The sequence below is a fragment of the Talpa europaea genome, assembly GCF_964194135.1.
Source record: "Talpa europaea genome assembly, chromosome: 16".
NCBI lineage: Eukaryota > Metazoa > Chordata > Mammalia > Eulipotyphla > Talpidae > Talpa > Talpa europaea.
The window spans coordinates 42,786,280-42,814,234 of NC_140084.1; the positions used below are offsets into that span (position 1 = coordinate 42,786,280).

General features: G+C 56.6%; 2 protein-coding genes across 2 annotated transcripts; one reads left to right on the forward strand and one right to left on the reverse strand.

Annotated features, from left to right (window-relative positions):
* Nucleotides 1–2,583: 2,583 nt before the first annotated feature.
* On the forward strand, nt 2,584–7,088 carry CCDC97 (coiled-coil domain containing 97; the record flags this gene model as incomplete). Its single annotated transcript, XM_084257678.1, has 4 exons — nt 2,584–2,905; nt 4,395–4,673; nt 5,072–5,201; nt 6,968–7,088. The coding sequence occupies exons 1-4, from the start codon at nt 2,599–2,601 to the stop codon at nt 7,086–7,088; spliced, it is 837 nt and encodes a 278-aa protein (XP_084113804.1). The 5' UTR covers nt 2,584–2,598.
* A 6,853-nt stretch (nt 7,089–13,941) lies between these two features.
* TGFB1 (transforming growth factor beta 1) lies at nt 13,942–27,208 on the reverse strand (the record flags this gene model as incomplete). The annotated part of the gene is made up of 7 exons (XM_084257677.1): nt 13,942–14,100; nt 14,549–14,702; nt 20,830–20,977; nt 21,214–21,291; nt 22,715–22,832; nt 23,908–24,068; nt 26,854–27,208. 7 exons carry the CDS (start codon nt 27,206–27,208, stop codon nt 13,942–13,944), a joined length of 1,173 nt encoding a protein of 390 aa, XP_084113803.1.
* Nucleotides 27,209–27,955: the final 747 nt, after the last annotated feature.

Genomic DNA, 27,955 nt, shown 5'->3' on the forward strand with positions numbered 1-27,955 from the left:
AGCAGTGTATTTCAGTTGATCCGCCTGTTCTGTTCCCCACTCTGTCTCTGGTGAAACCTCTCACCCCCAAAACCTCTGACCTATACCCCAGTTCTTATATGCATAAATAAGTAAAAGTAAATCTTAAAAAAAAAAAAACAATGTAAAGTTGTTCTTTTCTGGTTTTGGAGGCTGGAAGTCTAAAATCAGTATCAGCAGGCTGAAGCCAGGATGTCAGCAGGACTTACTCCAGCTCTGGTGGCTCCTGGCATTCCTTAACTTATGACCACATCACTCACCTCTGCTTCCATTCATGTTCATGTTGCCTTCTGTTGGGTGTCAAATCTCCCTCAGCCTCTCTCTTACAGGACACTTCAGTTTGCATTTAAGGTCCAGGAGGATAATGAAGATAATGTTCTCATCTCAAGATCCTTTACCTAAACACATCTGCAAAGATCATTTGTTTTTCCTTTTTCTTTCTTTTTTTCCCCACACATAAGGGAACAGTCAAAGGTTCTAGGAATTAAGTGCTATTTAAAAAAAAAAAAAAAAGATTTTATTTATTCTTGTGTAGAAGAACTGGGGTGCAGGCCAGAGGTACTGGGGCATAGGGGGTTCACCAGAGACAGAGTGTGGAGCAGAATAGGCAGATCCACCAAAATACACTGCTAAGGGGAGCAGCAGGCAAGACAGGAGAGGCCTGCTGCACCATATGTGGGTCAGCTCCCTGGCCAGGCATCAAACTCTGGCTGTCACTGTGATAGCACTAAGACTTAACCCCTAGGCTACCAGGGAGGACCCAAGAAGTGACACATTTTGGGGGGCCATTTCTTAGCCTCTTGCAGCTTCCTTCACAGACGTATCTTGTCTCCCAATCAGGGCTCTATCCTAACCCTCATCATCGCTCACACACTCTCCTCATGCCCTCCGGCGACCTCCCATTTCCTTTGTCTCCAGTTCTAGTCTTGACTGGATGAGATCCACAACTCTCCCAAGCCTAGTACTTTTCTCCTGGGAGGTGTCTAGCCCCATGTACCAGCAGACTCTTAGATGCCTCCCCTTCGATGTCACCCATCATGCCTTCTTGTCCCATGTTGGCCTCCACATTTCCTCCCAAACCTGTTCCTGGTCCATGTCTCTGTTTCAGGCATAGTTTGGCAAGTCACTGAGCCAGAGCCCTGAACCCTAATTGGGTATTTCCCTCACCTCCAGCCCTTCAGCCCCCTGGCTTGTCTATTCTGCCTCCTGAGCATCTGGCTAGCCAGCCCTCTCCTCCTGTCCCCAACTAGAGAGCCCCTGCCCTGTCCAGCTCAGATTTTTCTTGCCTCAGAAATTGAAATCCATTACATCTGTAGCCATAAGCCCTTCCCAGCCAAGCTGCCTGTGGGAGTTGTCGGTACTTTATGACTTCACTTACTTCTTGCTCCCATTCCAACACCTTCAAGAAACAGCTTGCGTGCCTCCCTTGGTGGCGCAGGAGGTTGAGCACCATGCTGTGAAGCTGTCCACAGCCTCTGCAGTGCCGGGCCTCTCCTTTCTCGCCCGCTGATCCCCTCAGCAGTGGATTTCGTCAGTCTGCCTGTTCTGTTCCTCACTGTCTCAGGTGAATCCTCTCACCCTCCTGCACATCTGGCCTGTACCCCAGTTCTTGTATAAATAAATAAATAAATAAATAAATAAATAAATAACTTTTTTTAAAAAAAAGAAAAGAAACAGCTTGCACTAAGATTTGCCTAGTGCACAGCTTTCCTCTTACAGTGCCTGTGTTGTTTTTGACCTTGCCTTTCTCCCCCATCAGGGTTGGTACTCCCTGAGGGCACAAGCTGGACTAGATTTCCTGCTGGATCCTCAGCATTGCCCAGCTCAGGCCCTTGATTAGATTTAGAGGTACTATAGGGTGCCTGAATATATGAAGGAGTAGGCAAGAATAACTGAATAAGTGAATAAGTTAGTGAATGTCTTAATGATTTTGTGAATAAGTAGAGAGGCCCGAAATTGAGTGAATCAATGAACGAGATGGTAAAGGACCAAGTAAACACACAGAGCACACTCTTGCCTCAGGGCCTTTGCATGGGCTCATCTTTCTGCCTAGAACTCTCTTCCCCCTGAAAACTCACAGCTCAGTCCCACTTCAGGTCTCTATTGAGATGTCACTTTTTTGTCTAGGCCGCCTCAGACGATCTCATTTAAAACTGCAGCCACCCCCATTCCATCCTGTTTCCCTCTTTATATTTCCACACAGATCTAGGAACCACCTAAACACACTCTTTTCAGTAATGATGTTTTTAATTGTCTTACATCATGCCCCCTGCTAAAATGCCAACTTTTTGCTTCCTGTGGTATCTCTGGGGCCTAGAACAGTACTTGGAATTTAGTGCTAGCTCAGTAAATGTGCAGTCACTGAGAAACTGAGCCCCCAGTCACTGCCCTTCCCCACGCCCACCCTGGACTAAAAATTTCTCCACTTTCCCCACAGACTGCACGGAGCCCAGTCCTGGGCACTGGGGAGAGCTAAGCTGGACACCTTCCAGGCCCCAGGAGCAGGGGACAGCAACAGAGGCAGTTCCAAGGGCCCTGGACGATGACAACCCCGGGACTGAAGACGCAGCAGTGAATGCCATGCTGCGCGCGGTGGCAGCCAGCCGCCTATCCATATGCAGCCAGCAGCAGGGCGAGCCTGACCTCACCGAGCGGGAGAAGGTGGCCATCCTGAGCCAGCTGTACCACGAGAAGCCGCTGGTGTTTCTGGAGCGTTTCCGCACAGGCCTCCGCGAGGAACATCTCCCCTGCTTTGGCCACTTGCGGGGTGACCACCGTGCAGACTTCTACTGTGCTGAAGTGTCCCGGCAGGGCTCTGCCCGGCCCCGCACCCTGCGCACCCGCCTACGTAACCGGCGCTACGCTGCCCTGCGTGAGCTCATCCAAGGTGTGGGGCAGACGGTAGAGTGACCTAATCGAAGGAAGTGAGAAATGAGGATGCAGGAGTAGATACACAGACCCTGGGAGATGAGTTTTGAGGCAGAGTTGGGGACACAGGAAGAGACCGAGAGCGAAACATGAAGAGACAGGGAGAGACAAACAGCCCTGGGAGAAGAGAATGGGGCCAGGAGGGAAAAGGGTTAGAATTTAGTAGATGACAGATGGTGCCATTTCAGATCAAGGGGAGAAGACACACTAGCCAGCACTGATGGGGAAAGCCAATCCCTGCCTCACGCCATGCATCACAGCATTGACAGAAGCCAAGGGGAATATGTGTCTGCCTTGGGGACACCAAGGCCTTCTTGAACAAGACACACACATGAAAACACTGATTCCATTTTGGCTGTGACAGACTAACGTGCTTCTCTGTGACTAGACTTGAGAACTAAGACTAACAGACAAGCAAAGGAAGCAGAGTCAGTTAAACAGGAGGCACGAGCTATAGAGACAGATGCAGGAAGAGTGAGACAGCAACTGATGGGGAGCACAGATCAAAAAGGAGGACGGGCGGTGGGGTTAGGTGAACGAAGGTAAGAGCAGGAGACAGAAGTGGGTGCAGATGGGCAGGCACACGAGGGTAGAGGAGGACAGGAAGTAAAACTGAGACCCAGAAACAGGGTGAGACAGCCAGGAGGGAGGGATAGAAACAGAATCTGGTGAAAAAAATGATAGAAACTAGAAGGTGGGGCAAGATGGAGGGCAAGACAGGACAGGGATGCTTCGCAGGCCAGGAATTCAGGGGCTCTGGAGGCGGGGCTAGGGCCAGGGGCAGGAGGGGTCAGGGCAGGGGTAACTGCTCTCTGAGGGCAGCTGGAGCGGGCAGCCAGGGGAGAGGACCACTTTCAGCAGGGAAGCCCACCCATAGGCTGGCTGCAGAGATGAGCACAGTGGGGTGAGGTGAGCGCTGGGGTCTGGAGACCATCTGGGCAGATGTTCTACCTGATGTCAAGCACGCGTGAGCAGCTCCACACAGACATACACGGACATGCCCAGCAGTGCGGTCCAGCCCAGACTGGAACTCGACACACAGGCTCACAGTCTACACTGTCTGCCACGTCCTGCACGCTGGTTCCTGGACACGGTGCCCTGAGCAGCGTGCTAACACCTGTGACCTGGTATACACTGACAGCACAGCTGTGTCTGGGTTCCCAGCCCACTGGTGTGTCAGGGCCTGCATGTACTTAGTCTTACTATGCACACACGCGTGGACACGTGATGCAACCACAGGCCTGGCCAGGTTTGCTCACCTGCATGCGTGGCTGTACATAGCCACGCAGCATTGGGCACACAGGCACGTTCTGTGCACCAGGGTGTGTATGTACACTTCTACACCATGCCTGCGTAGCTTCCACACGCACAGTCGCACATGGGCAGAGACACACGTCTGCCCATCCCATGCCCAGCGCCCTGCCTTGCCCACCCTGTCTCCTCTGCAGGGGGTGAGTACTTCAGCGATGAGCAGATGCGGTTCCGGGCCCCGCTGCTGTACGAGCAGTACATCGGGCAGTACCTGACCCAGGAGGAGCTCAGTACCCGTACCCCAGCCGCCCAGCCGCCCAGGCCCGGCTCACCGGGCACGCCTGCCTGCCCGCTCTCGGACCTGCTGCTCCAGTCCTACCAGGAGCGGGAGCTGCAGCAACGACTGCTCCGGCAGCAGGAGGAGGAGGAGGCCTGCCTGGAAGAGGAGGAGGAGGAGGAGGACAGCGGCGAAGAAGGTGAGGGCTGCAGGCCACCTGGGCAGACCTGGCACCTGCTGCCAGCCAGATGCCTCGAGCCCCTGGGCCCTCTCACTCACCCCGGCTTCTCTGGCCCTGCTCAGAGCACCAAACGAGCCCACACCTGCAGGCTTTTGCTCATGCCATCCTTTGCCAGGAATGCTGTCCCCTCAGCACCCTCTGGGGTCAGGTCCTGACCCTCTTCTACAGTCTCAAGACCACTGGGTTGCCCTGTGTGTGTGTCCATGTCCATGTCTGCACATGTGTGCGCACACACACACACCCAGGAGCACAGGGACTAGCCAGCTCCATCACTGCCATGTCCCCAGGACCACCAGTGAGACCCAGCACTGGGGAAGCAGCTCTCACCCCCTCACTCTGGGCATCTCCCCCTGCAGACCAGAGGCCGGATGGAGACTCGGAGGCCTGGGTCCCTGACTCAGAGGAGAGGCTGATCCTGCGGGAAGAGTTCACCAGCCGGATGCACCAGCGCTTCCTGGATGGCAAGGACGGAGACTTTGACTACAGGTGCCCATGTGCCCCCCGGCGCCCTCCCCCACCCAGCACCCGCAATCCCAGCCATGGCCAGATCCTATGTACCTGCTCGAGGGCCCTTGTGGGGATAAAAGGCCCTGGAACAGGGCCAGGTCGTGGGCCCTGAGGTCAGACAGCATCAGGGTTTCAGAGCAGCCAGAGATCAGTGACCTTAGACTCGCTTTGTCCATCTGTGAGCCTCCATCTCCTCATCTGAAGCTAGAAATGGGCAAGGCTGATGTTTCCATTCTGGTAAGCAGTAGTGGCTGCTAGGGTGCCACCACTCCCAAGTGTCCCCCAGGACCCCAGACATCCACATGCTGCAGGAAGTCACCTGGCAGAGTTCATGCCCGGGTTGGAGGGGCCTGTGCCAGTCTTTTGGCTCTGGCCATTCATTTCTCTAGCGTCACCCGAGAGGTAAGAAACATGGGCCACCTGCTTTAGAAAGGATTTTGCCCTGGTGGTGCAGTGCTTGAGTGCTGGGTTGCGAGGCTGCCCGCAGCCTCTGCAGCGCCAGTTCGATCACCGGCCACTGGCAAGGTCCCACAAAAAAAAAAAAGAAAGAAAGAAAGAAAGAAAGGATTTTGCCCTCTGGGAAAAGGAGAGTGAAGAGGCTGTCAGCTGAGGCAGTCTCGCGCTTGGTACCCGACACCGGGGTCGGCTGCAGACAGCCCTGGTTTCTGGCCCAGCCCAACAACATGAATGAGTGGATGAGCAGCGAAGGTGGTGGCCACTGCCACAGGCAGTAGCTGGAGACTGAGCACCGCTGGCCCCTATCCCTGGAGGAGAGTCTGGCTGAGCCCCAGCAGCATGCCTGGGTGTGGGGAGCCCTCGGTTGGGGTGCCGCTGCCATCATAAAGCCAGGGGATCCCAGGAGCTTGGGCCTGGTGTGAGAAATGGGGATGAAGCCTGTGCCCCCTCTGGAAGGCACTTGCTGGGCAGTGTGTCCCTTGTCTGTGTGTTTAGCCCACACGTGCTGAGCGCTACAGGGAACAAAACCACAACTGGTTCCCTACCCCGAAAGGGGTCCCACTGCAGTGGAGAAGACAAAGACGCATTTGGCAGTGATGGTGACAAGGCCATGAAAAAATGAAGCAGGGTTGGGGGTGGGAGAGGGACGAGGGGCCAGGGAAGCCTCTCTGAAGAGGTCACAATTAAGCAAAGGCCTGTAGGAAGTGAGACGGAAGTGCCATAAATGGAGGAGAATGTCCCTGGGGGACGGCACGGCGGCCAGTGCAAGAGCTGAGGCTGGGCCAGGGGTCAGAGAGCTCTGCGGCGATCTGGCAGGGCTCTGTCACCCAAGTGAGTGGGAGGGTTTGGAGCAAACAGGGGTCCTCCTTACAATTTGGGGTCACTTGTTACCCCAGTGCAGCCTCAGGACTGAACCTCAGGACTGGAATTCTTCATGTGGGGGCTGCCCTGTGCGCAGCCGGTGTAGCAGCATCCCTGGCCAGGGCAGCTGCAGTGTCCCAGGGGTGACAGCAGGATGTCTCATTGTCACCCTGAGAGCAGAATCTTCCTGAGAGGACCGCTGCCTGGGGTGTGGGCCCACGTCTCACCACATCTTCCAGCTTTCCAAGAGAAACCGAAGTTTTATGTAAAATCTCTTGACCTTCGATTTGAAGCCTGGAGAGACCCCACTTCTCCCTCCAAGGGTTCGCTCAGACTGGGAGTCGCCCGTGTTTGGTCTTGACCTGGGGGTGGGTGGGGGGAGGCCAGGGACTCCAGGCAGAACCCCTGACAGCCTCGTCCCCCTGCAGCACAGTAGATGACAACCCTGACTTTGACAATCTGGACATCGTGGCCCGGGACGAAGAAGAGAGGTACTTCGATGAGGAGGAGCCCGAGGATGCTCCCAGCCCGGAGCTGGATGGGGACTGATGGCCCAGCCCCCCCAACCCAACAAGGCAGCTGATTGCAGGCTGACTCAGTGACTGTCTAGGGGAACCAGGCGGCTGCCCCAGCCTGGCTGGGTCTGGTCTCATCTCAGACGATCCCTCGCCTCCGCTTCTGGGGTTCCCCACTTTTCTCCCCTTCTTCCTCCCCCTTGAGCCCTGCTTCCATCTTTCTCTTGCTGTCTCTGGGGTTCTTTCGCCATCTGTTGGTCTCCTCTCCCTGCCATTCTCTTGCTTTCTGCGCCTTCCCCTCACTGTCTGCCTTTCTACCGTCCATGTCTGTCGCCTGCGCCTCCCGCTATCCATCTCGGCCTCTGACCTACCACGAGGCCAGGAGCGCGTCCTCCCCTTGGCCAGCCAGTGGGCCCCTTGGTACCTGGAGTGGCCCGGCTGCTCCCAGTGCCCAGCTCGGTTGGGGCTGCCCTGTGGCCCCGGGCCGCCTACCCTCCCTCCACTGCTCTCTCCACCTCTCTTGATGTCACAACTCGTGGCTGCCTGTCACGTTCCCCTCTCTCCTTGGGCCCCACTGTCTGGGCCTGTGGTTCTTCCCAAAGGTACATTTCCATCTCCCTCTGGGCCTCTGTGTGCTTTCTGACCCTCTGTCCATCACTCAGCCTTTATCTCTGTGTTCTACTCCCCCCACCCCCTCATGTGACTGCTGAGTAATTCGGCCTGCACCCCTGACAGTGGCCACTATTCTCACCTCTCCCTCAGGACCCAGGCCTGGGAGGGGTGGGCAGGGCAGCATTGGGGATCCTGGGCTGCCAGCTTGGGTGTGGAGGGAGGGGGGACTCTCTCCTCCCAGTCCCACCACCCCCCTCGGCCCAGTAGCAATTTTCCTTCCCTTCACTTCCTCCGCCTCCCTCCTGTTTACACTCCCCAAATACAGGCTGTTATCATGGGTCCTGAGTCATCCCTCAGACACACACACACATACACACACACACAGCCTGCCCCAGCGGCCCTGCCCCCAGCCGGCCACAGGACCCGCCCCACCGAGCCCCCTGCCGCCCCAGGCTAATGGGAGCCAGATGGCCGCCTGGTGACTCAGCCGTGGCCTGTGGGAACCCAGGCGTCCCGCCTTCCCATGCCCCCACACCCAGCTCATGCTCCCCCAGTAGACACAGAGAAAGGGCCACCCTGGGGAGAGTGAGGTCAGTGGAGTGAGGCCTGGGGACCCCTCTCCTGTAAGATGGAATGGTGGCATCCTGCCCAGGCCGTGCTGGAGGACCCTCGAAATTGCCCCCTTAGGCATGTGGCCCAGAGCCCTAGGGGGAGACCCAGAGGCCTCCTGGGGCCAGGGCACTTAACCCAAGGGCCTTGGCTCTGCCCTCTGGGTCAGCCAGGATCAGAGCCAGACAGAAAGTGAGAGCTGGATGGAGGCCAAGGGCCTCTCAGACGCAGAAACTATTAAATAATGAAAGTCCTAGTTATTGGGCATTTCTGGCCTATGCCAGGCCCAAGTGGCGACCTGACTGCGCAGAGTCCCCCAGATGCTGTGAGCCAGAGACTCAGCTCCATTTCACAGGTGGGTGAGGGGAGACCCAGAAAGATGTGACTTGGGGCCCTCAGTGCTGGGAACGCAGGTCTAGAAGCACTCAAGGCCTGTCAGATAAGGCTGTCAGAGCCAGTGGCTATGTAGACCGTCTTCCTCAGGTGGAAAGATGGAGAAAAGCTAGTGCTGAGGATGGTAGCAGCACCTGAGATTTTGGGGGCACCCTGCTGTTGGTGCCATTCTGCACACTGTGGGGACTGAATCACTTGACGAGAAGCCACTGAGCTGTTGTCATGGCGTCCTAAGTGGCGGGTGCTGTTGGGATGGTGCCTCAGTCTCCCAGAGGCCAAGGTCAGCCGGCCAGCTAGCCCCAGGCCAGGTGGGAAAACAGAGGGGGTGTTAGTGGTGTGTGTCTAGTAGGTGCCTGTGGTCGCGACAGACTTCACAAGGCAGGCGGTGGCCCCTGGGGACGTGCACGCCCCACTGTCTCATATTTGATCATTAAACTTGTGATATACTTTGCCATACCTAAATTTGTTATATAATAAAAAAAAAGTGATGAGAGACAGCGATTGAGTGAGCACTGGGGTGAGTCAGATGGTGGAGACGTGAGCGTCTGTAGCCGAGAGACAGAGGCGGAGCCTGTCCGGAGGCCCTGCAAGGGACACACCCCCGTCAGTAGCAGCCTTCTAGCCACTGAGGCCCTGAGGTGCCCCCAGTTCTGGACCTGGGGTGGGCGGAGAGGCTGAGTCAAGGAGGGAGGCCCCACTGGGGGAGCCCCTCCTGGGCATCCGGCCACCACCCCCATGTCTCCTGTCTGTCCTCCTGGCCACCACCTCCCCAACCCCGTGTCTGACACCTCTGTGCATCCTGCCAAAGCCAAAAGTAACTCCCTGCTCCTCCCCATGCCCTCCTGCCTCCCTGCTTCTCACCTCCTTCCTGTCCCTCTGCCTTACTCCCTCTCAGTTCTTATTTTTCCCGTTCCCAGTGTTTCCCCATCTTGTCAGCGCCCCTCTCCTCCCTCGGTTTTCCAGTGTTCCAGTGCCTCTGCCTCCTCTCCCCCCCTCCATCTCCCCTCCCATGCCCTCCTTGTCATTCCCTCCAGCTCAGCCTCTGTGTTGGCCACTGTCTTGGAAGCCTGCTTCCCAGGCCTTTCTCTGGGGAGTCTCCCTCCTACCCTGCTCCTCCTCTTTGCCCTCATTTTTTCCTACCCTTCTCCTGGCTGTCTCTCAGCACCCCCCGCCCCCCCCCCATCTCAGTCTCTGTCCTCTCTTGTGTCTCCCAGACCCTGGCAAGCCCAGCAGGGATGTCCAGGTCAGAGGTTCACTGGTGGCCCTAGGAGCCCAGAGTGAGGGGTCACTGCCTTGCCCCCATTCAGAAGAAGAGTAGGAGGGGGCAGCAAGGCTGTGGCCTGTCTGGCCAGAAGGAAGTGTCTGTGCTGTGGCCTGGTCACCCCCGCCCCCGGGACCTGCCCGGCTGCTGCCGCCCCCGGGCTGGGCCCGAGTAAACACAGCCGCCAGCAGCCCGGGATATTTATACCCAGGCCGGGCGCAGGTCCAGTGCCCACCGCAGCCCCTGCCCTGCCCTGCCTGCCACAGCCAGCCCCGAGCCAGCGTGGCACCAGCCAGCAAGGGGACGCACCACAGCTGTAGCCTCCACTCAGCACAGAGGCCACCAGGCACGTTGCACGGGATGCCAGTGGCTTCCGTGGGAACACACAATGGCCCCCTCCCCTGAAAACACCAGCCATGCCCAGAAAGCCCTGGAAGGTGACCCTGAGACTCATACACTGAAGCTACCAACCCATGTGTGAGGACATAAAATGCAGACACCACCTGCTCAAAGACACCCACCAAGGCTGAGACCACCCACCCCTGATGTGGACACAGACACATCCGCACCGGGAGGACGACAGCGGATCACATCCACATGATACACGCCAGATGCCAGCAGCACACGCATCACAAAACATGACCTAGAAACAGCTCGCCCACGGACACACAAACTCACATTAAGAATGTGCAAATTTGCACCCCGAGAAGAACAACAAAGTTGTGGAGAAAAAAATTAGAAACACAACACATCCCAGAGATATGACCCACTCGTACACATAGATTTGCTGAGTCCAACAGAAGCCACGGAGCACATGCCAGCTCGAACAGCAGCAACGCAAAAAGCAGATGCGCAAACCAAACACGGCCCCATCGCAACCACATGGAGCTGAACATGCGTGGGCCACACACACACACACGTATTGAAAATAACACCCCCATACCCCATCCAACACAGCCCACGGGCACCCAACTGATGTGGCTGCTAAGACGCCACAGAGCCTGCAGACTCACTCACAAGGGGCCTGAACACATTCAGTTCACATTAGAAACACGAAAGACACCCACACTGTGGAAGTCCAGAGATGTAGAGAGAAGGGGCTTCCCCTCCCTGATCTCATCCGCCCCACCTCTCACTGACCCAGGTCCCAGGCCTGTCTGGGGGAGGGGGCAGGAAGGCCTGAGCTGGCCTCCCCCGGCCTTGCTTCCTGCCCCTTGGGGGCTGGACGGGAAGCTGGGGCTCCAGCCGGAACCCAAGCTCCCCCCACAACTTCCCTCCCCGCCCGGGCTGCCTACAGAGGCGGGGGAGGGGTGCAGGGCGCCCCAAACCCCCTGTCCCGCCCCAGAGGTTGGCTGTGGGCCGGGGCTGACTTGTCCCGACTGGACCCGGCCACCCAGCAGAGCCAGGGGTGCCAGGGTGGCAGAGCAGAGGCAGTGCAGGAGGCCCTGGGGAAGGTGCTGAACCTGCAAGTTTCCCTTCCCGGATGGGCCGTGCCAGCTCACCCATGGCCCTGGGCAGGTGGGCGGGGTGTGTCATGAGGGCGGGGTGAGGGCTGGGCAGCCCTGCCATGTGCGCCACCGGCCAGGACTTGTCCTGGGGCCTTGATAGGCACGAGCTGGGCGTGTGAGGGCCTCGACCTGGGGTGGGGGGGTGTGTCTGGATGTGTGGGAGCCACTCGTCTGGGATCTGACAGGGTGTCTGGGTGTGCCGGGGTCAGCTCCCGTCTGTCAGGCCGTGGGGGACTCCCCAGGCCTGAGCGCGTGGGGCCAGAGACAGCAGACTGAGTGGGCACGACCCACTGGCAGTGTGTGACCGTGATGTGTCAGATCTCCGTGTGTGGTGTGGGTCTGGGTGGGACTGTGACGTGTTGGGTCGTGTGCATGCGCACCGGGCCCGTTTGGGACTGTGACCCCATGGAGGATGTTTGTGTAACTGCTGGTGGGACCCAGCCAGAGCCTGTTTCACTTCCTGACGGGGCTCTGCTGCCTCGAGGTGTGTCTGTGCGTGGTGACACCAGCTCCGGATGTGTCTGGTGTATGGCACTCGTGAAGTGGCCTTCGGAATGTATCTGCGTGGTCATGTTTTGCCGTGTCCCTGTGGAAGTCTCTGCCCGTGTCGTGCCCCAGTAAGCATGCAGGAGCCCGTGTGACCCTGGCAGCTCTGCCTAGGAGGTTGTCAGTGCGGCTCTGGGACACAGCCCACATGGGAGCCTCTGATGCGAGTGAGCATGTGTACTGTGCCACATCATCAGGGGGTCCTTGGGCCAGTCTCCACCCAGGAGGCTGTGATGATGTGACGTGTCCTTACATAAGATTCTGGCTCATCTCATCCCCACCCCCTGCTCCCAGACTTAGGGCTGGGGGGAATAACCCCATTTCCATGCCTAGGCTGGACTGGGCCACCCCAGAACCCACTCACCCAAGCCAAGCCACAGAGGAAGCACAGCACTTGCCCCGTCCACACACATCCCAGCTGGGCGATCACTGGGCAGGGTAGCAGGACAGAGGTCCCGAGGAGGCCAGGGACACAAGGAAAACTAAAACCAGGGAGAAAGAGGGGAACCTGAAAACCGGAGAAAGCAGCAGGAGAGAATTCATAAGCCAGACCACAGCAGATGGGGGGAGGCAACAGAGAAGCCCACCCTGGCTCAGGTCACTGTCACCTCTCACCTGGGCTACTGGTCTTCCGGCAGTGGACCCCCCCCTCACATCCAGTCTGTGTTCCCCCATCAGGCTGAGGGCCCCTCTGAGCACCCAAGTCAAATCACACCCTCCTCTGTTGAGAACCCTCATGGCTCCCGTCTCCTTCAGAGGCAAGTTCTCACAGGTTCCCACAGGCCTGGTGTGGCCCGAGAAGCACTCCAAGCTCCTCTGCTTCCTAGCTTTGTGACCTTAATGAGTAATTTAACCTCTGTGCCTCTATATTCCCATCTGCGATCAAATGGTCTGCATAGCAGGAGTCGTCAAGTTATTCCTATAAAGAGCCAGATGGTAAATATTTTTGGCTTTGCATAGTTTCTACTTAATCCGGCACTGGTAGCATTAAAACAGCCATAGACGAGAGGTAAAAGAATAAGCGTGGCTATGCTCCAATAAAACTTTATTTACAGAGACAGGCAGCAGGCCGTGGTTCGCCAACCCCTGCTCTGCCGGGTTGCGGGGAGAATGCCGTGAGCTAGTAGATTCATACCTGGCATGGAGAATTGTTATTACTGCTCTGGCCTGCGAGTGTTACGGATCTGACTCAGCTCCCAACGCCCTCCCCTTGCCCGTTCCCTCCCAACCACACTGGCCTCTTGCTCACTGTGTAGCTCACCCCAATTTCATCCTCACTTCCAGGCCTTTGCTTTTGTGTCCTCCTCCTACCAAGAACACTTTCCTCCACCCTCCCGCCACAGGGCTTTCCTTCTTGGCTTCCCTCAAGTCTCAAATGCCTCCTCCTTCAGGAAGCCTGCCCTCCTCCCCAGAGCCATCTCTCACTCTATCCTGCTTCCCTATCTTCCTGCCACCTGTCAAGTCTGTCTCCCACCCAGAAAGTGGGTCCTGGTGGGCAGGGCTTTACCCTTAAGCTCTGGGCTTCTTCACCTTGAAAGTGGGTGTTATCAGAACCCCTATGTCTTAGCTATGGCGATTAAATTAGTTGATACAAGGCACTTAGAACGGGGCCAGCGTGCTCAATAAATAGCCCTAACTAGCTTTCACCACAGATCCCCTGCACCTGGACGGGAACCTGCAGACACCACCAGCCCAGAGTTTCTGTCAGGAGGGCCAAGTGGATGGTGGAGAGACAGGAGGAGGGAGGGGGAGCGGACATTCAGGGCAAATGCTCGTCGGGGAGACCCCAGTCAGGCGCTCAATGACACAGAGACCCCAGTCCTCTCTCCACCTTTAATGGGCCCCCAGGTGGGTTTGGGGGGCTGTGTCCTTAAATAAAGCCCCGCACGGAGGGCGGGGCGGGGCCGGGCCTGCCGGGGGCGGGGCCTGTGGGTGGGGCCTGCGAGCGGGGCGGGGCCTCAGCTGCACTTGCAGGAGCGCACGATCATGTTGGTCAGCTGCTCCACCTTGGCCTTGCGGCCCACGTAGTACACGATGGGCAGCGGCTCGAGCACCTGCGGCACGCAGCACGGCGCTGCCGACGCGCCCGGGTTGTGCTGGTTGTACAGGGCCAGGACCTGCGGACGGACGAGCAGGTGGGTCAGGGTCGGGGTGGCGGGGGGGGGGGGGGGGGGGGTCCCCCACTACACCCACCGGCTTCGCCCGACCAACCACCAATGTCTGCCTTATCCCAGTCTTTCTTCTCAACCTCGGTTTCTCCCCGTTCTCCACTCTTGCCTTGTATGTCAGTCTTTGTCTTTCTGTTTCCATCCTCGCTGTCACTCTATACCAATCTGTGGCTGCCCTTTTCTCTCTCCTTTGGTCTCTGCGATGCTCTGTTCCATCTCCCTGCATCTTCCACCCCGTTACTCTAGCTCCTGGGTCTACCCTATTTCTGTCTCCCTCTGCCTCCTAGACTGTTTCCCCCCATTTTGTCAATATAGCTACGATTTTACCCCTCTCTCTCCCTCCACTCCCTCAGCTCCTGCTTCTCCAGCCCACTCCTGGCACCCAGGGTAGATGCACCTTGCTGTACTGTGTGTCCAGGCTCCAGATGTAGGGGCAGGGCCCCAGGCAGAAGTTGGCATGGTAGCCCTTAGGCTCGTGGATCCACTTCCAGCCCAGGTCCTTGCGGAAGTCGATGTAAAGCTGCCGCACACAGCAGTTCTTTTCTGTGGAGCTGCAGGACAGGGGGTAACCCAGGTCAGGAGGTCTAGGGGCTGTCCTAGGGGCAGGGCATGGCCCTTCTGGGGTGTGTGTGTGTGTTTCACACTGCCTTGCCACCCAGCACTGTTCCATCTCGGCCTCCCCAGCACCCACTGTGATAATAACGACAGCAATCATAATAATAATAATCACGAGCACTGATAACACATCTCTTCCAGTCAAGCACTGTGTTAAGAGCATCATAATAAACATTATCTCATGCAATGCTCAAAACAAACCTTGAGAAGCCAAGTGACCACCCTCAGGGGACGCTGAATAAAGCACGGCATATTCACACACTGGAACACAAAAAACAAAGTACACCCCCACGTGTTCCAGTGCCTTCTATCTGTGCAACAAATGCTTGCTCTACTACTGTGTGTCTGCGGGACGCTCAGCATAAACCAAACAGACAAATCCCTGCCCTTGGAGATCACATGCCCCCCCAAAGTCATGTCCTTCCTCTCCTCCAAACATGGCTCCACCTCAGGGAAAATGCCCAAGTCTCCCCATGAATCCACAAGGTGCTCGTGGATGTGGCTAATCTTTTTTTTTTAAATACATAGGATTGTTTTTTGTTTTGTTTTGTTTTTTCCTAAAGATTCATTCACGCATGCACACAAGAGCTGGGGTACAGGCCAGAGATGCAGGGGGTGAGAGGATCCATCAGAGACAGAGTGGGGAACGGAACAGGCAGACTGGCCAAAACACACCGCTAAGGCGAGCAGCAAGCGAGCCAGGAGAGGTCTGCTGTGCCATGTGGGTCAGCTCCCCGGCTGGCGAGGTATCGAACTCATACTTCAGAGGCCACGGATTGCCCCATAGTGCAGTGCCCAACCCCTTGTGCCACCAGGGAGGCCCATTTGGCTAATCTTAAGGCCCCTCTCCCCCACCCATATTCCACTCCAGCCACAGGGCATCCTCCCTGCTCCTAAAAAACAGTAATGGGGCCTTTGTACTTGCTGTTCCCTTTGCCTGACTTGCGATTCCCAGACAGTCCACACTGGCTGGTCTCTGCTTCATTTAAATGGACGTTCACGTATCCTTCACCTAGGAGGCTATGACGCTGCCTGGCGCGCAGCTGGTGCTCAGTAACTATCAGCTATAGAAAGGGGTGTCATTTCCTTAGAGTCCCTCCTGACCATCCACCTTTCCAAAAGGTCAAACCAAGTGATTTGATTCCATTCTGTATAGCAGTGACATTACGATAATATAAGAGAATATGAAAATGCCCTTATTTGATGTGGGAAAAAAATCTCTTTTTAAATTTTTAAAAAAAAGATTTATTTATGCATACAAGAACTGGGATGCAGGCCAGAGGTGGGGTGCGGGGGCTGAGAGGATTCACCAGAGACAGAATGGGGAACAGAACAGGCAGACTGAAATACACTGCTGAGGGGAGCAGCGGGTGAGTCAGGAGAGTTCTGCTGTACCATGTGGGTAGCTCCCTAGTTGGCTGGGGATCGGAGGCCCTCCAGTAGTTTTTCAAGTATTTAGCTTTCTCGAATTGTCCACTATGTAAACATTCAATGTTTGGCATCATTCTGACCTGCTTTTATACACATTATTCCTTCCATCTCCTTCTTTTTTGCTCTAAGTGGCAACATTTCCTCTCTCCCGTGGCTGCTCCTGCCTGCCTGCTGCTCCCCTCAGCAGTGTACTTTGGTCAATCTGCTGTTCTGTTCCCCACGCTGTCTCTGGTGAATCCTTTCACCCCCAACAGCTCTAGCCTGTACCCCAGCTCTTGTATGCATAAATAAATAAATCCCATGGTATTGTGGGATCACATACCAAGATCCCATATCTTATTGATCCCACCCTTTTTTCACGGGCACTTAGGGTGCTTTGATGTCCTGGTTATTGTAAATAGTGCTGCAGTCCACACTGTAGGGCATATAATTTTTTAAGTTGTTGTTTTCAGTACTTTGGATTGACACCCAAGAGTGGGACTGCTGGAGCCTCCCTGGTAGCCTCGGGGTGAATGCTCAGCACTATCATCATTACAGCCTGATGTTCGATCCTCAGCCAGGGAGCTGACCCACATGTGGCACAGCAGACCTCTCCTGTCTTGCCCTCTGCTCCCCACAGCAGTGTATTTCAGTAGATCCGTCTGTTCTGATCCCTGCACTGTCTCAGGTGAATCCTCTCACCCCCCAACCTGCTCCCTGCACCTCTGGCCTATGCCCCAGTTTTTACACACACACACACACACACACACACACACACACACACACAAAAGGGTGGAACTGCTGGGTCATAGGGTATTTCCATTTCTGATTTTTTCTTAATTTTTTTTAAATTTACTTATTTTTATATAAGCACTGGGTACAGTCAGAAGCACGGGAAGGTGAGAGAATTCACCAGAACCAGAGTGGAGAACAGGCAGACTGATGAAGTACACCACTGAGGGGAGCAGCAGGCCGGAGGAGAGGTCTGTTGTGCCACGTGGGACGCTCGCCTGGCGGCCAGGGATTGAATCGGCACTGCAGAGGGTGTGGGCAGCTTCACAACCCAGCACTCAACTGCTCTGCCATTGGGGAGGCCCCATTTCTGATTTTTAAATCCAGATCACTTTCTGTGATTCATTCAACAGAGAATGAATCAATTCATTTCAAAGCCCTTCAGGTTTTGAGGCAGGCCTTATTATTATTACTCCCACTTGAAGGATGAATAAAGGGACACTCAGAGAAGAGTGTCTCCTCTTTGGGGACATAGCCTGCTCACGTGGGGAGTAGTGGCGAAGCTCAAGGCCAGTTCACAGCTGACTCTGTGCTGCCCATAGCCTGTGGTCTCAGCTACCCAGCTGAGACAGGGTCCATTCCAGCAGAGGTGGGCAAGGCCCTGATGCCAGACCCAAGAGCTACAGTGCTCTGAGAAGGAAGTCAGGAAACAGACCTCTGTAAGCTGAGCCTTGGCCCTAGCCAATCTGCTTGGGCCTGTTTCCCCATCAAAGATGAGAGGGGGGCCTCCCTGGTGGTGCAAGGGGTTAAGACGCAACCTATGAAGTTGTCTGCAGCCTCTCCAACACAAGTTCGATTCCCTAGCCGGCCAGGGAGCAGTTGCCCACATGGCACAGCAGAACTCTCCTGATTCGCCCGCTGCTCCCCTCAGCAGTGTACTTCGGTCAATCTGCCTGTTCTGTTCCCCACTCTGTCTCTGGTGAATCCTTTCACCCCCAGCAGCTCTAGCCTATACCCCAGCTCTTATATGCATAAATAAATAAATCTTAAAAAAAAAAAAGCTGAGAGGGTAGGGGCTCAAATTAGGGTGTTGTCAACCTACTGGCCTAGGAGAGGAGAGGAAGTCCAGGTACAAACTCAGGGAGGAGCCTGAGCCCCTGAAACCATATGCACATACGTGTCTAAGTGGGCCATTTTCTAGGGGGAGATGCCCTTTGGCGTCTCAGGGGGGTCCTAGACTCCTCCAAGAGGAAGAATCACTGTCCAGAACAATTTTTAACATCCCATCCAACAGGCTGGGGTGCCTGGGTTTGAATATCCGAACAATCTGTGGTGCTGTTGCCCAACTCAGCAGTTCTCTACCTGCAGCCTCTGCACCAGCAGCAGCGTGGCTTGGGAACTGGTGGGAAATGCAGATTCTTGGGCCACACTCCAGACTCACTGAATCAGAAACTGGGGGTGGGAGGCCATGATCACATGTCACAAGCCCTCCAGGTGACCCTCTGCAACCTGAGTTCAATCCCCAGCCAGGGAGCTGACCCACAAGGCACAGCAGACCCCTCCTGTCTCCCTACCACTCCCCTCAACAGTGTATTTCAGTAGATCTGCCTGTTCTGCTCCCCATTCTGTCTCTGGTGAACCCTATCATTGCCCCCCTCTACCCTCCCAGCACCTCTGGCCTACACCCCAGTTCTTATAAGCAACAAACAAACTAACAAACAGAAACAAAGCCAAGAGGCACCCTTAAAATATACACAGAAACAAGTGTTGGAAAAAGGAACCCTGGTACACTGCTGCTGGGACTATAGACCAGTCCAGCCCCTGTGGAAAACAGCTTGGCAGATACTCAAAATGTTAAAAATAGATCTACCATGTGACCCAGCAATTCCACTCCTAGGTATCTGCCTGCCCGAAGAATGCAAAAACACTAATTTGAAGGAATATAGACACTCCTATGTTCAATGCAGCGCTATTTACCACAGCCAAGGTATAGAAACAACCTAAGTGCTCAAAGACAAATGAGAGATTTAGGAAGATACAGTATGTATACAGACAACACAATATTACTCAGCTATAAAAAAGATAAACTCTTGTCATTTGCGACAACAGGGATGAAACTGGAGAAAATGAAGCTGAACGGACATAAAGACAAATACCGGATGGTGGCATTTAGATGTGGAACACAGAGGGACAAAGCAAAGGGTGAGACAAAACCAAACCAGTAACAAATGCTAGAAATTTGACTGTGGACTTGAGGCTACCAAAGGGGGAGGGCGCATAATGGACTACGTGGAGGACTACATGTATGCCTTGGTGGTGGGAGGGGTATGGGAACATACACTGGAAAGCTGTGACCCTATATTCTAATTCCTATAGTGCCTAAAACCAATATTATCTCAATTTAAAATTTTAATTACATTAAAAAGGTAATATGCAGTGGAGAGCAGTGTCCTATTATTGCTCTAAATTTATAAACATCCTAACTCTGAATTTTAGCATTAGAGCAACCTAAACTCCTAACATTGTTTTTGTTTTTTTGCATAGAAGAACTAGAGTGTAGGCCAGAGGTGCGGAGTGTGTGTGTTGCGGGGGGAGGGAGGGTGTTTGGTGAGAGGATTCACCAGAGACAGAATGGGGAGCAGAACATTTCAGGTGGATCCACTGAAATACACTGCTAAGGGGAGCAGTGGGAGAGACAGGAGAGGTCTGCGCTATAAGTGGGTTAGCTACCTGCCGGGGGATCGAACTCAGGCCATGGTAGTGATAGTGCTGAGACTTAACTCCTAGGCCACTAGGGAGGCCCCAGTTTTCAACTTTGATAGAATGCGCTACTTCAGCATCTCAAGACTCCAACCCTCCAACAGCATTTCCAGCGTTCTAGCACTCCCACATTCTGATTCTCCAGGACCTTGGCCTTCTTGAATTCCGGGATTTCAATACCACATTCCAACATTCCACAACTCTGAGCCCATCCCTGAAGAGGTACATGCTCCCACTTTCTAAGATCCCAGCATCCCAACACCATGTCCTGGCGTTTTAGGGTACCCATCTCCTGGCTTTTCCCAGTGCCAACATTTGATGCTAACTTTTTTTATGTGTACAAGAACTGGGGTGTAGGCCAGAGGTGTGGTGGGTGAGAGGATTCACCAGAGACAAGAGTGGGGAGCAGAACAGGTGGATCTACTGAAATACACTGCTGAGGGGAGCAGCAGGTAAGACAGGAGAGGTCTGCTGTGCCATGTGGGTCACCTCCCTGGCCGGGGATTGGACCTGTGCTACAGTGGCAATGACATGATAGTGCTGAGATTGAACCCCTGTGCCACCAGGGAGGCCTTGATGCTAATATTTTAATACAGGATTCTACTGCACTGAGTCCAGCCCTCCTGTGTGGAGGTGCAGGGTAGAGAGGAGATAGATATACAGGAATGAACTGGTGGGAAAGAGGGGCTCACAGTTGGAGTGGTATAGAATCTGCCAGTGGTATAGAAACCCAAGCTAAGCAATCTTCCAATTCTGAGTGTTCATATTCTAGGGTTCTATCAATCTTGTTTTCACTGCACCCAGCGTTTTCAGATTTCAGTAAGGAAGAATGGATTCTAGCATCCTAGAATCCCCACCTGCCAAGCGTATAGGAATCTAAAACAGTGACCTTCCAGTCCTAAATTCCACCACAGGCGATGTTCAACATTCTAAGTCTCTGATTCTAGCATACCAGCTAGGAGGTGACCTGACTGCAATATTTTAAGACTCCCAGTTTGCAGGTCCCAGCGTTCTAGGACTCAGCCCTCATCCCTTGAGGTCACCAGGCTGAAGGGGGCACCGGGCCAGCGTTGCACCAGCCAGTGCCCAACTCAAAGCAGTGGGTCAGCAGGCAGCAGTCGCACCTGGCTGGAAGCCTTCAGGGGAAGCCACAAGGTTTACCTGAAGCAGTAGTTGGTGTCCAGGGCTCGGCGGTGCCGGGAGCTGTGCAGGTGCTGGGCCCTCTCCAGTGGGGTGGCCATGAGGAGCAGGAAAGGCCGGTTCATGCCACGAATGGTGGCCAGGTCGCCCCGGAGACTGGAGCTGAACCCTGCTTTGGTTTGGGAGTCAGGGGGTGGGGGAGACATGTAGACAGACTCTCAGATGGATAAATGGGAAGTGGGCAGGGGGAGGACACACTCACTTTCACAGAGGGGTGGATGGTGGGGGGGCATGTGGTGAGGTGCAGGGGAGGGAGGATATATATACACAAGAATGAGCTGGTGGGAAAGAGGGGCTCACAGAACACGCAGAACACAGCACAGGAGTCGAGGAGGCGGGCCTCACCGTTGATTTCCACTTGGAGTGTGTTATTGCTGTTGTCACAGGAACAGTGGGCACTGAGTCGAAAGCCCTCTATTTCCCCTGCTGGAGTGAGGAGAAGGGAGGGTGTGAACATTGGCCTCACCACCCAGAGGATCCTCTCCTGCAGTCTTCTGCCTCGCAGCCTCCTTTTCCTTCAAGTCTCCACTCTACAGTCACCTCCTCAGAGAGGCCCTCCAGGATACCCCTCCTCCCCAAGGTAATATCACTTTATTTTTCTCCTCATATTTGGCTATTTCTTTCTCTTTTCCAGTGGGAAGCCAGCTGCATGGGGGCAGAGATCTTTGTTTTCTTGGGCCTGGCCCAGAGTTGCAAAAACAAACATGTACTGAGTCCTACCAGGTGCCAAGCCCTGAGCTAAATACTATGTATCTATCATCTTTCCTCCTCAGCCAGCTGCTCAATTTACAGACTGGAAGCTGTAAGGCACAGGGCAGCTGTGGGAGAAATGGAGAGATGAATGAAGGGACATTTTGACTGAGCCCTATGCCAGGTGCTCTGGATTCAATGACCCACATAGCCTTTTCCCAGTGGTCCAGGATACGCCTCCCAAACCCACCTGCTCCCTAAGCCCCATCTTCTCATCTGGCCAAACTACCACTCATCCCATGAGTCACAACACAATCACCCTCCTCCAGGAAGCCCTCCACGATGCTTCCTGCAGATGGGTCTGGGTGCTTGCTCTGGGCTCCCACAGCACGAAGGGCCTCCCCCATCCTGGTCCTGATCCTTGGGGTCATCAATGACTGCTAGGGCTTTGGCAACTGCTGGCTTCATGAGGGCAGAGCTGAGACGCCATCTTGGTCCTTACTCTTGTCCCCAGACACATCCCTAGCACAGGAGTGGACAGAGCTGGAATCTATGGGCACTTGTTGAATGGGATCATGAGGAAGAGTGAGATCAGGAAGGGAGATGTGGGTGCCATGGAATAGCCAGGACAGACAGTTCTCTTCCCAGCAGACTGGAGTTGTCAGCTTCTCCTCGACTCAGGGCCTTTACACAACTGTCCCAACTACCTCCAACGCTCTTACTCCTCTTTTCCTGTGTGGGTCCAGTCATCCTTTAGACATCAGTTTTGATGTTCCCTCCTCCAAGAAGCCCTCCCTGAGGAGTGGGTCAGGCACCGCCTGGACTGGTCCCCAGCACAGCCCTGTCCATTTTGGGTCATTACTACCTGAGTTTCAGGTCCTGTCCCCAGCCCTCAGCAATGGACCATGAAGTCCATGAGGGCGTGGGTGGGGCTGTTTGGGTCACTGCTGTGTCCCCAGCATCACCCAGCAGAGGGCAGGTGCTCAGGAAATGAATTAGTCATTAGTCTCGCAGGTTAGTGTCTGGGAGGAGGGCCACGACTTGGCTCTGTGACACCAATGTGGTGGGGGGGGGGTACTAGGCAGGGCAGCCCCGGGACAAACAATGGAGTCAACCTCATTACCAAAGAGGGGTGGGGTGGACAAGCAGTCCTCACCTCCGTGGCTCAGCCATTGCCGCACAACTCCAGTGACATCAAAGGACAGCCACTCCGGCGTGTCGCTGGGGGCCAGTAGCCGGTTGCTGAGGTAGCGCCAGGTATTATTGCTATATTTCTGGGGGATGATGAATGGGGGTGAGACAATGGGTAGATGTTGCCACTTCCTCCCCCCAGTGCCACTGAGAAGAGAGGTTAAGTTCCCCAGTCTGAGGTCGAGGCACTGGGGGAGCCCAGTCTCTGCCTCCATACCCTGCAGGGTCATGGGGAATTCCTTTCTTATTTCCAGGCCTCAGTTTCCGCATGGGTAAAATGCCAGGTCCCCTTCCACCTGGAGAGCCCACAGTGCTAGATTCTCCAGCAGACATCCTGAGTTCAGTCAATTCGGATACCCAGAATTCTGAGAGTCTACACCCTTCTAGGGGCTTGTAGCTCCAGTGCGCCACAGCTCCCCAAGAATTAACACATTCTAGATGAATGTTCTACACACCCAGGAGTCTGGCATGCCACAAAGCACATGTTGCAGATGGCTGACAGGGTGTGGAAGGGTCCCCAGGGGCTGGCAGCTTGACGCTGAATTCTCTGGACTCCCGGAAGTTAACAACGAAGTGCTCTTGTGAAGGGTCTAATATCTACCATTCAAGCCCAGTGTTCCCTGGGACATGGGTTCTAGGTCGCCTAACCTTCTGGGGACTCCAGCCCTTCCAGAGGTCCAAGACTTCCTGGAGACTACGAATCTTCTAGAGCAGTGCTAGCCACGAGAACTTTCTGTGACGTAGGAAATGTCCTTTATCTGTGGCGTCCAAAATAGCTGCCGCGAACCACAAGTGAGCACGGGGCACTTGAAATATGGCCAGTGAGGCTGAGGGATTGAATGTTTGCTTTTATCTAATTTTTAATCAACTTAAATGGCCATCTGTGGCTAGCAGCCACCACCCTGACATAGGGTTGAGCCTCCGACCTTTCCAGAATTTCCAACTTTCAAGAATTCTGCGTTCTTCGAGTGCAGCTCCTCTGTGATTCCTGCCTTCCCAATGTTTAACATTCTCAGGAGCTAAGAGTCTGAAAGTCCCAGAAAGCTCCGTGCTCCTCTGTCCTTCAGGCTGTATGTATGTGGGCCCTGTGCCACCCCCCCCCCGCCAGTGGCCCTCTTGGCCCAGCCCCGCCATCCATCCTAGAGCGTGGGTCCCTACCTGGTACAGCTCCACGCGCTGCTCTGTGTTCAGTTTTTGCCTCTGCAGGCGCAGCTCTGCCCGGGACAGCAACAAGGGATCAGGTACCGCTTCCCGGAGCTCTGACGTGTTGAAGAGCATGTATATGCTGTGAGAGCCAGACTTGATTTTTTTATAGATTTCTAGGAGGAAGGAGCAGAGATGGGATGTCAGGGGGTTGGCAGAGGCGAGGTTGCTGGCACACCCCAAGTCTAAGAGCAGGGACTGGATGTTATTCAGTCTGCCTGACACTTCAAAACTGTGTGACCTTGAGCCAGTGGGTTCCTCTCTTGGGTCTGCTTTCCTCTGCAAAGTGGGGTCCTTTTCTCCCATTATGTGTGAAATGCCCAGTGGGGACGAGGCTGCCACCAAAGGGGCTATTCTGCTTGCTCAGGCTTCCCCCAGTGCTTGGAGCCTCAAATGCCAGTTAAAGTGCAGCGTAGGGATCAAGGGCAGTTGTGTCTCTGCTGTCTTCCAGCTCTGGGGGCCTGGGTGACTCTCATTCCCTCCCTTGTTTCCTGTCATTCCTAGGGACCCAGCAGTGATACCAAGCTCCCTGCCTCCCAAACCAGACTCTCGTAACTGAAGTGCTGTGCAACTGTGGGCAAGTGAATTCCTCTCTCTTTGCCAGATACTCCTCTGTAAAACAAGGACACGCTGCGGGATGACAGCATGAAGTGAGACACTGCAGGTAAAGCATGTAGCAGTGAGCATACACCTGGGGCTACCGTGTTAGAGAGAGCACCCATATGGGCCAGGCGCTCTTCAAAGCACATTACAAGGGTTAAGACAATTAAGCCTCACAACTTGTCCATGAGGAAGATACTATCATTATACCCATTTTATAGATGGGGAAGCTGAGGCACAAAGAGATTAAGTAATTTGCACAAGGTCACATGACTAAGGAGCTGCAGAGGGGAAGTTCAATCGGAGACAGCCTGGTTCCAAAGACTGCTCTTAACCCCAGGCTATGCTGCTTCCTGCTAATGTGATATTATTATTACTATTAATTGCTTCCTCCCTTAATTCTCTCCATCAGCTGGCTAGAGAAGGCAAAGTTCATTCTAGATAGGGATAGCTGGGAATGGAGGGGGAGAAAATTAGGAAGAGGCTGGGATGAGGGGGATAGGACCAACTAGGTCAATTTGAGTAACTCTTTTTGGCTTCTGCGGTGGTTGGTGTCCAAGCGGTTGAGGCAGAATCTGATGAGAAAGGGCAGAGGAAAGCCCCTCCGAGGGCCCCTACCCCTGTTCCCCTCGGGTCAGCCCTGAGGTTCCCCAGCAAAGAAGCCCTATCTTCACCTGGTGGCAACTCAGCAAACCCCAAAGGAAGGGTAGAGAGGCTGGGAGCGAGCGATAGGGGGAAAGGGAAAGGAGGAGCAGGAAAGGCTGGAGAGGGATGGGTGCAGGCGGACACCGGGAGGCGGCTCGTGTCTGTGGGGCTGGGCTGCAGAGGAGGAAAAGCACGCACGGGGAACCCTACCCCCAGGAGAGATGGAGAGAGAAACGGAGGACCCGTACAGGGGTAGAGAGACTGAGGGGGAGGCCAGAGGGACGGCAAGGGAGACGGGGAACACACACAGCGGGAGAGAGGCAGGGTTTGGGGGCGCGAGGGGCACCGTCTGGGAGGGGGGAGTATCTGGTAGAGAAATCTCTGCCGAGAAACGGTGAGACACAGCCGTGGGGAGGCAGGAGCGTCATCTGGCTCGAGTCACAAACTGGGTGCGTGAATGAGCTGGGGCCCCACAAGCGTAGCGCCCAACAGAGAAAGTGAAAGTTGGGGGGCCGCCCCCCAAGTCTCCAGGCCACACGGGACGCCGGGTCCCCGCGTGGGCGCCGACCAGGCCGGCCCGGCGGCAGCTCCGCCCGAGGCGCCTCGGCCGCGAGGGCGGGGACCGACCTGCCTCGTCTCGCCCCAGGCCCCGCGCGCGCCATCCCCCGCCCCCCGGGCACGGGAAGGAAAGGGGGGTTGGGAGGGCGCGGTGGCCGGACGCTGGGGTTTCCCCGGCCTCGGGGAGAGGAACTAGGGCTTGAGGGGCCAGGCGCGGAGCCTGCAGCGGCGCGGGGTCCTCCTTCCCCCTTCCGGGCGCGCAGGCTCCTCCCCCCGCGCGTGGCACCCACGTGGGGCGTCCTCACCCCTATCAGCTCGGCGCTCTCACCCCGAGCTGGTGAGTCGCACCCACCCACCTCGACCCTCCGCTGCTCCCCTCGGCCACTTCCTCCCGGCGGGGCGCGGGCGGGCGGGGGCGCGGCTCCCAGCAGGGCCGCGCTGCGCCCCGCCGACCCCCTCCGGGCCCGCTTTTCCCACGCTCGTCCTCCCCCTCCGGGAGCCCCTTCCCACGATCCAGATCTAGGTTCCCGGAGCGCGCTTCCCCCGCGGGGTTCCTCCTCTCACGTCCATTTGCGAAACACACCGGACGCCTCCCCGCGCACCCCCGCCGCGTCCCGCGAGTCCCCGCTTGCCGGCCCCCCGCGGGCGCCTGTCCCGCTCCGCCCGGCGCTGACCGCGCCTCCCCGCCGCGCCGTCCTCGCGCCCTCGGGAAGGGCTTCGCGCCGCCGGTCCTGCACCGCCCGGGTCCGCCTCCCGCGGCGGCTTTTCTGTCCTTGAATTCTCCGCCTCTGCTTGCCCCAGTACTGGGGTCTGCGCTTCCCCCCAAACCTGGCTCCCTCTCCGCCACCCCCACCCCACGACCCCCGCGCGCCTCGGCGCGCTCCAGACGCGGCTTCCTTTGCTCACTTGGAGTCCAGATACCTGGGGGGCAGGGGGCTCGGCCCTTATCCTTCGGGACCCCCACCCGCGTTCCCAGCGCCTCGCTCCGCAGGTCCTCTCTCCCCGGGCAGTTCCCAGGCCAGGAATTTCCTCCCCGGGACCCCGGCGCTCCGGCGCCCCCTGGGGGCTCCCCCACCCGCGCCCGCCCCGGCGGCTCACCGTTGCCGTACTCCACCATGAGCACGCGGGAGACCTCCTTGGCGTAGTAGTCGGCCTCGGGCTCGGGCTCGGGCTCGGCCCTCTCCCCGGCCACCCGGTCGCGGGTGCTGTTGTACAGCGCCAGCACCGTCTCCGGCAGCGGGCCCGGCGGCACGTCGCCCTGGCTCGGGGGGCTGGCGAGCCGCAGCTTGGACAGGATCTGGCCGCGGATGGCCTCGATGCGCTTCCGCTTCACCAGCTCCATGTCGATGGTCTTGCAGGTGGAGAGGCCGGCGGCCGGCCGGCCGGGGGTCAGCACGAGCAGCCACAGCAGCGGCAGCAGCAGCGGCAGCAGCCGCAGCCCCGAGGGCGGCATGGAGGAGGCGGCGCCCCCGGCACAGCCGAGCGCGCGGGCCGGGCTGGGGTAGGAGGGGAGGCCCCGCCCCTGCCGGGGCCGGGGATCCTCTCGGGGAAGGTGAGCGGGTGCGAGGCCAAAGCTGGCCCTGGGAGGACGGCGGGAGGCTCGGGGTGGACCCCGGGAGAGACGGGGAGGACGCGCTGGTGCCAGAGGTGGGCGGTCCTGAGGGGCAGCTGAGGCGGGTCTGAGGATTCTGCCTCCAGGTTCCCGAGCCGAGAGGGTCCTCGGTGGCGCTGGGGCTCTAGGGGGAGGCGGGGGCGGGGGGAGGCGGAGGGGGTGCGCCCGGAGTCGGGGGTCGAGTCTTCGCGGGAGTCGGGTCGCGGCTCCAGAGGGCTGGTCCGGAGTGGGGGCGCCGGGCCGCGCCGTGTGGGGGCAGGGGGCGCGCGAGCGTCCGAGGCGGGGCGTGGGGGATCGGCCCGGGGTCCCCGAGACCTGCCTCAGCGCGGGGCAGCGCCGCGCCAAGCGGTCCGCGCCTCCGGCTCCCAGCGGCAGCGGAAAAGTCTCAAAACTTTTTTCCTTTTCTCTCCACCGGCTCGTCCCTCCTCCCGCTCCTCCTCCTCCTCCTCCCCGCAGTGGCGGCGGGGGCGGCGGCTCGTCTCGGACTCTGGGGCCTCGGGCTGCTCCCCGGCAGCGCCTTCCTCCCTCCCGCCCGGCGGCTTCGCTGGCGGCTCCGCCGGGGGGTGCCCCGAGGGGGGGCGTCCCCCT